Source organism: Phocoena sinus, chromosome 5, assembly GCF_008692025.1.
Source record: "Phocoena sinus isolate mPhoSin1 chromosome 5, mPhoSin1.pri, whole genome shotgun sequence".
In the NCBI taxonomy this organism is placed as follows: Eukaryota; Metazoa; Chordata; class Mammalia; order Artiodactyla; family Phocoenidae; genus Phocoena; species Phocoena sinus.
Genome location: NC_045767.1, coordinates 134,267,183 through 134,277,042, shown reverse-complemented (window position 1 = coordinate 134,277,042; position 9,860 = coordinate 134,267,183). Strand labels below are relative to the sequence as shown.

The 9,860-nt window shown below is 45.1% G+C and overlaps 1 protein-coding gene across 1 annotated transcript; it reads right to left on the bottom strand.

Moving 5' to 3' along the window:
• Positions 1–513: 513 nt before the first annotated feature.
• On the bottom strand, positions 514–9,495 carry NPY1R (neuropeptide Y receptor Y1). Its single transcript, XM_032632717.1, has 3 exons — positions 9,183–9,495; positions 2,687–3,536; positions 514–2,572 (listed from the first exon to the last, which is right to left on the bottom strand). Exons 2-3 carry the CDS (start codon positions 3,383–3,385, stop codon positions 2,120–2,122), a joined length of 1,152 nt encoding a protein of 383 aa, XP_032488608.1. The 5' UTR covers positions 3,386–3,536; positions 9,183–9,495; the 3' UTR covers positions 514–2,119.
• Positions 9,496–9,860: the final 365 nt, after the last annotated feature.

Below are 9,860 nucleotides of genomic sequence, written 5' to 3'. Positions count from 1 at the left end.
TATACGTTAAAGGTTGGTTTTAGAATTTTTTTTTCCTTTGTTAACTAAAAGTCATTCTTAGGCTATAATTTGAACTCATATTAACATTCAATGCAAAAGACTAATACTTGTCTTACGAGACAAATCGTGCAAGTTTCTAAAATCTAAAATGTCATTTTGCTTAGTTTAGAAAGTGACATAATAAAAGAGAAAACACCTCCTTGCTAAAGATGAACCTAGGAGGAGGAGTCCAAGATAATTTCAGAATGTAAAGTCAGTACGATCAATAATGAGAGGGGGGGCTTCCCTGGTGGCGCAGTGGTTGAGAGTCCACCTGCCGATGCAGGGGACACGGGTTCGTGCCCCGGTCTGGGAAGATCCCACATGCCGCGGAGCGGCTGGGCCCGTGAGCCATGGCCACTGAGCCTGTGTGTCCGGAGCCTGTGCTCCGCAACGGGAGAGGCCACAACAGTGAGAAGCCCGCGTACCGCAAAAAAAAAAAATAATAATAATAATAATAATGAGAGGGAAGGATTTGTGTCATTATTTATTCATTCAATTGTTTAAAAAAAATTTTTTTTTAAAAAACCTTCTAGGTACTTGGCACTTTGCTAAATGCACTGAGACACAGAATCATGTAAAACAGTCTCTGCCTTCATGAAGCTTCAGGAAGCCAAGGAGAGAGGCTGGACCATCAAGGGTTATACCACAGGGTAGAAAATGCTTCATCATCAAGCAGACAGAGGATGCTGCAGAACTTCATGGGAGGGAAGACAAGGGGCTAAAAAAGGAAAAAAAAAAAAAGAAGCTAAAGAGAGTCACAAAAGAGACTATTCAGAAAAAGCAGAAACAATTTTAATAAAGAAAATGTCTGCCCTTCTAAAATCAAACACATTTAATACTATGTCTGTATAATACACCAAAGATATGTCTTGCTCTTTAAAATATCCTCCCTCCCAATGATTCTGAGGCTCAATCATGATTACAGGGTACATGAAATGAAGTATATTAACATGACACAACCCCCCAGTCCATAGTGCACTATTGGTAAGATTCCACAGGCACACAGTTCACACAGGTTAAGATGAGCTACGTGAGGTGTCCTCAGTTTTCCTGTATTTACCCCTGCTACCCAGGGTGGACATTCTTTCAACACTGTACCTCGGTGTCCTTTGAAAGATGGACATTGAAAGTTAAAAATGAGTTAGTATATAGGCACTGATGTATAGAAAATACACTTTGTGGTTATATATATTGTAAGCTGGAAATAAATGCCTTTGAATTACGTGTGTATTTATGCGAGGAAGCCTGACAAACACTGAACAGTCTGTGAACAATGGAAAGCCTCTTGACCATCAATTCAAATACATATAATCCAACCATATGCAGCAATACTAATTTCCTTGTTAAACGAACTGCTCTGAAATCATTTGGTTGTCAGGTACCAAAATAGTTTTAAAGTTAGGGAACTGCTGTCCCACTTAATCCTTGTGGGTGGCCCAATTCCCCAAGATATTCACAGCTGAGGAGTACTTTTAAATGTATTTTTTATCTTACGTGATAATCAATTAGGAGCAAATGAAATCCTGTCTTAAACTTTCAAAAAAATGCAAATCACTTTTGAATGACTTCAGACTAGGCATAGAGGACACAGACTCTCTTTTAGCTCACACCCTGAATGCTGCTTTTGCATGCCATCACCTCTGTAACAGGCTGAAGCTTGACGCCTAGCCTTACACAGGAATGCCCAATCTACTGACGATCTCATCGAACAAGGATGGCCCAATCAAGCGAGAGCATCAGGTGTAGTGCTTCTGAAGTCAATGAACAGTAATACTTTAAAGAAATTTCCCTCTAATAAATACAATATAAAAGCCCTTCTATTCTATGCATAAGTTTACAAAAAAGCACTTCAAAGATGTCTGGTCAAAACCATCGCCAGAAGATTCCAAAGCCCACACGTTTTGTTCCAAATATAATTATGACAGCTACTACAAAAGCAGTAAAAAGCAAGACAAGAAAATCTTGATCTTTCTTCAATGATTTCAACCCTATTCCTTGGGAGAACAGGAATTAAAGTCTTTGCGGGTTGTGCTTGGTTTTAAGCAGATGTCACCTGGGACCAAATGCTACGGCAGGTTCAGATTTTTTCATTATCATCACTGTGGATCTTTTTAAGCATGACTGGGCTTGGTTGCTTCAGAGACGTCTTAGAAACATCCGTGTGAATGGTGGACATGGCGATGGTCTCGTAGTCGTCATCCTGAGACCGGAAATCACAAAAGTTAAAGAAGAACTGCAGGTCTCTCTGGAAGTTTTTGTTCAGGAAGCCATAAAATATGGGGTTGACACAGGTGGAGATCATGGCTGTGAGGTGGCAGAGCAGGAATAACAGATTATGGTTGCACGTAGCAATGATCTGATGATTCCAGTCGAACACGGTGTTGAATATGGTGAGCGGCAGCCAGCAGACCGCAAACGCCACCACGATGGACAGCAGCATGACGTTGATTCTTTTGGTTTCGCTGGACCTGTACTTACTGTCTCTCATCTTGTCCATCATGTTGTTTCTTCTTTTTAAGCGTATATATATCTACAGGAGGGAAAAAATAAAGAGTTCAAATAGAATCACTCATTGAATGAGGACTCTTGGAGAAAGAAGGTAAAAACGGAAACGGTGGCGGGGGGGAGGTGGGAGTTTTCTTACCTTGAAGTAGCAAATAAATATAAAACAGAGTGGGCCAAAATACTGCAGCACCAAGAGAAGAGTGGTGTAAGACAACCGGTGAGAGTCTGATGGAAATTTATCAAAGCAGACGTACTTGTCCTTGAACGCATCAAGGGTCACATTCTGGAACGGTTCATCCGTCAATACTTGGTAGATCAGGAAGGGCAGAGAAGAAGCCACAGCAAGGACCCAGATGACAGCAATGCCTACGTAAGCATGTCTATTACTTGGTCTCCAGCCCCGTGGATTGATGATCAGCTGATGCCGTTCCACGGCAATGAGGACCAGAGAGAAGATAGACACAGTGATGGAGACACACTGCACAAAAGGGTTCAACTTGCACACTGCCTCACCAAAAACCCAGTGGTCCATCAGCGTGTAGACAAACGTGAAGGGGAGACACATGATAGCAACAAGCAAGTCTGAGAAGGAAAGATTCACAATCAGGATGTTGGTGACATTTCTCAACTCCTTCTGTTTCAAGATGATTATGATCAAGGCCAGGTTTCCAGAGACCCCAAGAATGATCACAGCTCCATAGGCAAGAGCTAACGTGAATATCATGGCCAAGGGCAGATGACAATCGTCATTTTCGAAAGCCAAAAACTGGGAATTCTTCTCTGAAAAATTATAATAGATTGAATGATTTTCTACCTGGGAAAATAACGTTGAATTCATTTTGACTGGTTTGGCTATTACAGATGACTTTAGACAAATGGACAATATGTTTCCTCAAAGCAGGTCAAAGACTCAACTTATTTTTATTCTCCATGTTGGAATCCATTTCTCAAAATTATTCTGAATTCTTCATTCCCTTGAACTGAACAACCTGTAAAGAGAAAATGACCGATTGCATTACTAATTCTATTGACGGCAGTCAAAACGAATTCTGATTCATAGTACTGTTTAAAGGGAAGACACTGAAATAAACAAAATGTATTCTATATATACATCTTCTTTTAAATAGTAGAAACAGTGCAAACAATTTGAAAAACAACTTTAGTAATACTTTTAACTTGATGTTGCTTTCACATTGAGTTTCAGCAAAATGCAGTGGTCTGTACATTAGTAAGGTGTGTACAAATCTCATGCCCAAAGTCTTACATGAACGACCATCAGCACGTTCCTAAACACTGTAGGAATATGAAGGTATAAAAAAAAAAGACCGATTACAACATATGAAAAAGATATGACACCAACAAAGGAAAACAAAAAAAAAAATTTACCTAATTCTTCCTCTTACTAGAAAAAAGAAAGAATTTATCAAGTTGTAGTAATAGCCCCACCAACTGCTCTTTAAGGAGATGGTCGATACAGTGAAACATCAAGAAACTTTGTCCTGTGAAGGACTGCTGACGGAAAAGAAGATGTTTAATCCAGAAAAGACTCACTAGGAAGGGTACAAACATCTTCTCACGTTGGAATGGGTAGCATGTGGTCCCTGGCTTGTGGCTCAGAATCTTATGTCCTCTCAAGTTAGAAGTAGGACCAAGGGAAGTGGATTACATTAAAAATATTTCACGTCATTATGAGGAACAAAAGTTTAATCAAATGGAATGAACTGTCTGTAAACCAGCAAGTTCTCCACAAGCAACAGTTTGTAAGTACTCCTCGAAAGGCTTGGGGAAGTTCTCACATTGTGTGGGAGATTCAACTGGGTAACTCTGAAGCTCTTTCTGCCTTTAAGATTCTATAATATTATTAACATGTCAGAAGCTTTCAAAGGATTTCTAAGGTTTTCTTCACGGAAATATCCTCCCTCCCCACTAGACTGTATACAGATACAATGCAGGGATCTAAATTGTAGTCGTACTTTTGATGTTTCACAGCATTTTGTGATAGGAATACTCTTTTCTTACCAACAGAACAAATCACAGACAACAGTCCTGTAGAGCTTAAAAGCTCCTTTAAAAAAAAATCTCCGATTTCCTTTACGTTATTAAGTAAATATAAGAGATGGGGTTTCTTATGTTAATTAACAGGCCATTGTGCTTGCGTTAAGAAACAGAATTGCACTTCTTTCTTCTGTGAGAACAATAAAGAAAATCATGCAGAGTTACTTCCATTGAAGAGGAGACAAGAACTTTAGTGAACAAAATATGCTTTTGCCTTTTAAGTGATGCCATTATTGAACCTTCCCTTTTTGCTTTTGCTTTCTAGAATATGGGGTGTTTTTATTATAAAACTACAACTTATAAAACTGAAGAATAAAAAGAAAGGTTGCTACCACTTAGTGAGAATGAAAGCATCTATCTGGACTAGGAAAGGTATCAAGTGTGAACGTTATAGAAACGTTCTCCCCTCTTCTTGTCAACAGCCTGGAAAGACTCCTGAACCTCCTTGGTAACACACTTTTCTCTCAAGAATACCAAAGAGAGAGAATATCTGTGTCTCTCAGTGTCTGAGAACAAACCTGCAGCAAGCAAGCACTAATCTAAAAATTCTTTGGAAATTTCGCCCTAAAGAATTCAAGAAAATTTCGCATCATACGTCCTAGTCAGGTTGCTGGCAAGATAGTGAACGTCACTGCACAGGTATCTGAGTTTTTCTTCATTAGTAGAACTAGCATGACAGGAAAATGCATCCTCTAACGCCCTACCCACGGCTCCCCCTCTGCACACAGTGCCAGGTGAGGCACACAAGGTAGGGACCACTGAGCCTCCTGGACCTGACACTTGAGGACCGCTACTCTGCCTTGCACTCCCGGTCTAACAACCCCACGGGGCATGTTCTGTACCAGGCGGGCAGGTCCCTTCACAGGCACCAAGTGCCCTGGCCCGTTTTAGCTTCTGCATCTTCGCCTCTGCAACGCCTCATCACGTATCCAAATTCTACCCATCTTTCAAAGCTCCATTTAGTCCCTTAGATCCTTCATAACTGTAATATTGTCTCTTGAAGGTAGGTACTACGTATATTTCATACTACTTTGCGAATATTAGATTTAGAATAAAAGCGTGTTGATGACACAGTAGGTGCACAGATGGAATAATAGGTTCTTGTGTGATTGCTATTAACATCAACAGCTGAATTCTATTGTCGACTGATAAAAATCCACAGTCTAAAAGCTGAGAGCTATGTTTTATTCGGCGGACTCGCTGAGGACTCAAGCCCGGGAGGCAGCCTCTCAGATGCTCTGAGGGACGGCTCAGAAGAGGTCAGGGCGCAGCCAGGATATACAGGAGTTTTTGCAAGAAAAGGCAGGTAGCTGGAACTTCAAAAGATTGCTGTTAACTAAAGCAAACCAGACATCTCAAGTTAATGAACTTAGCACTTTTCTATGTATGGGAAGGTACAAGAGTCTGGGCTGCAATGAAATATTATCTGGAGCCAGTATCCTGTTCTCTCCTATCCAGAATCCCCTCAGGTGCACCGTCCAGGGTGACTGCAGGGGCTGATGGCTTGATGCCCACAACATCCTTTGCTTACTGATACGGCAGGCGGCAGGGGACATTCTTGTCCACACTATCATAGTCCTTTGACATGCCAAATGGATGTTAATTATAAGAGCCATTTTACTAGGTCAGGTACATGGTATGTGGGGAGGGGAATGTTCCACTTTGTGCAAAAAAAAAAAAAAAGGAATTGTTTCTGAAAGAGAATTCATTCATCCAATAAATATCTATTGAACACTATTTTGTGTCAGGCAGGGTTTTAGTGGAGACAACAGTGAAGTTCCCATTGAGTTTCCAGTCTTGTGTGCAGAAGCAGACAAGAAAAAAGAAATCAGTAAAAGAGACAGGACACAAGACGGTAGTAAGTGCCATGGAGAAAAATAAAGCAAGGAAGGGGACCTGGGATTGTTGGGGGTGGGGGGGCGGGAAGGCCTCTGACTGCCGGAGAAGATGGCGTGTGAGTTAAGACCCGACAGTGAGGAAGGACGTCAGGCAGATGCCTCAGGGATGCATCCCCTGTGGAAATAGCAAACATGAAATCTTTACGACTGGAGTGTGCTTCGTGTGCTGAACAGAGGAGAAGCGAAATAAATGAGGGAGAGACTATAGGGGAGTAGCGGGGAGGGTAAGCAGGGGAGAAACAGACGCTGCAGGGCCTTACTCCGTGGGACAGTCTTTGACTTTTTCTCTGAGAAAGACGAGGACTCCCTGGAGAGTCTTTGGTAAAGGCATGAAGTTCTATGACTTGTTTTAAAATTATTGCTCTAGCTGTTGTTTGCAAGGACTTAAGACAGGAGAGAGAAGTAGGGAGATTCATTTAGAGGCTAGTGGAATAATCCAGGTGAGAGATAACGGAGGCACAGACCAAGGTGTTTGCAGTGCAAAGGAAGAAAGAAAGTTTATATCTACCAACTGACTTTGACAAAATTCACTGCATATGGGACTTAACGCAAACACTTATTAAATTATTACAAGGTATGGGCTGCAAAGTTTTCTTGCAGATGAATTTAGGTTAAATATACTGAAACTCTACTCTGATCCCTTTGAAATTATATTTGCTAGACATATCCTGTGAGAAATAGCAGTTTTCTTACTAAGTAGAAGTTAACTTAGCTATACAGAAAATGCAAACCTCACATTTTTTTAATGTATTTGAAATCAGACTCCTTTGCTAAGTGCATGCCATTCCAGTTGGGTAAAACAGTTCTGCATTGGATAAAATGTGTATTTCCAGCCTACCTTAGTATAATCTCAAGGATGAATAATTGTCAGAAAATAATATTGGGAAAGAATTTACATACATCATCTTTGACAAGGAAAATGATTTGATATTTACTATTCCAATATATATTTCTAAAGTAAGGTATGCCACTACAGGCACTGCAAAAATGAAAGGTTGTTGCCTCTCACTATAGCTGCCATGTGCTTTTAGAGACAAAACAGAGACGCTACGTACATCCAGTTGGCAAATGAGCCCCCTTCCAAAGGGAAACTTGCTTCTCCGTTCCAATTTGAATGCTGGCCTTTACTGCCTGCTATTCTTAGAGCTGTTACTGCCTGAGAATACCGCTCTCTGGTCATAACGTGCCGCAGATAAATTTTGTCATATACTCAGAACCGGCTGCTTAACTCCCCTGTTTTTGCAAAAGAAATCAGCCTTGCTACATGCATCCTCCCAAAGTTACTGCTAGTTTATTCACATGAGTTACATAATTCTCTGTTCCTTTCCCTTCCAGGAGGGCTTGCTCAGCTGACAGCTGCCTTAAAACAATAAGGAAAGACTAATAAAGCAGTAGTCACCCACCGAAAAGCGCTCAGTCTTTGGTCATGGGTGAGGAACCCGGCCGGCAGCTTTCTGCTCTCACCGGGGAAGCAGCCTGCAGTCCAGGGACTGACAGCCGCTGTTGCTGGGACTCCCCTTCAGGCAGAGCCAGGCAAGCTCCGTGCTCCCCGGCCCCCGCCTGTGTGCCACCCGACAAGTTATGCTTTCCCATAGGGTCCTGGTGGGCACGGCAAATCTGAGAACTCTTTTAAAAAAAAAAAAAAGGAATGTCAAGACACACTTGCTCACTGTCCCCTCCCCTCCCCTAGGTTTTTCCTGAGTTACCAAACTCAGGAAATGGGATGTGTTAAATCAAAATTCCTGTCGGCACGCTTATGCGCCCACCTTTTTCATACCGTGTAACTAAATAACTTGCCCCAAACTGTCCTCATTCCTAATACTCCCTCCCTCCCCGCCCCCCCCCCATACACACACATTTGCCACCCATTTGTCAGATGTCTCTACCCATGATGATGAGACTGGCAGAGCAGAAAACATCTACAACAACCAGAACCAAACGAGCATTGCCCAAACTTAGTTGACTCTGGCCCAGCATCAGTCCTTAGAACATTGGCCTCTCTCCAATCTACCTGGAGACCACCGGGCCACTCTTAGGCCACTTTCCTCTCCAGTCCATCCGCAATCTCCTACCCAGCCGCGCTCCACCACCACCGGTGTAAAGGAGCTGAAGAGATGGACGATGGAAACTCGGAAGTAGGGGACAGTATGATGTCTCCTGGGGACGCATAGCCAGGCTGGAGAGGCCAGCACCGCGGGGCAGGGCTCGACGCAGCCCGCGCGCGGGGCGCCCACCGGGGCCCCGGGTCACTCCCCGCGCACAAGTGCGCCGCGCAGGGCGAAGGCCGACCCGCGAGCCCTCCTCCCCCGGCCGTCCCAGCCGCGCGTTCCTCCGCAAAAGCTCAGCGCGGCCACGCCGCAGAGGCTCGGGAAAGATGCCAAAGGTAGCGAAGGAGGGAGGACGACGTCTCACCAGAGCCAGAGGAGGGGGACTCGGACCCCGTAGGGAACCCCCGTAGAGAGGCGTCGGCCCCGCACCGCAGGCGGTCCCGGGTGGCCGGTGGTCTGGAGCACCTCGCGACCCGCCCGCGCGGGGACCGAACCGAAGGCTGCCTGCGCCCCCGCCGCTCCCCAGAGCTCGTTTCGGGACTCGCGTGTCCTTTCTTCCTCTCTCATCCTTCACCCCATCGGTGACAGATTCCTCTAAAGTCAGTCCTTTCAAAGGTGTACTCTTGGAACTTACCCTCTCTGCCGGATCCGTCTTTTAGCACGATGATTAAAGCGGGAAGGGCGGTCGTGGAAAAGAGCGGAGCGGGAAGGAAAGCTCGCGGGTGTTTCTCCGGCTCAAAGCCTAAAGGTTGGTGGGGAGGGGAAGAGCCGCCCTTGAAGCGGAGCTCCACCTCGTCTCGGCCACGTGACAACCCCCGGGCGGCGCCGCAGACCCCCGCACCCCTCCCCGGGAATTCGGGGGGCAGCGCGGGAGCCGCGCGCGCTGTCGGACCGCGCGCCCGGGGCGGTGGTGCGCGCTCTGCGCTCGGCGGGGCCAGGAGGGAGGCGCTGCGCCGGGGTGAGGTCGCGCCCGCGCGCCGTCGCTGGCTGTCGGTGCCACCTCGTGGCGGAGGCTGAGCCGGCGGTGCGGGCCGCAGCGCGAAACCCAGCTCCGGGGAAGGGGACGCGAAGCCCACCGCGACTGCGCCGCTCGTGCGTGCCTAGCCTCTCCTGTGACGTCCGGAGGTTTCTCACGCCGGAGCCAGAAGTTTTTCCTTTTTGGCAGTGAACAAAGAGAAGACCTTAAAGAAGCAAAAGTAGCGAATCTCCGATAAGATGGAAGGGGCTTTTTTTTTTTAAGTCCTTCTTTCTCTCCGCTAGAAAAATGCGTTGAGGCAGATTTGTTCCCGGCACCGAGCTGCTCCTTTCAGGG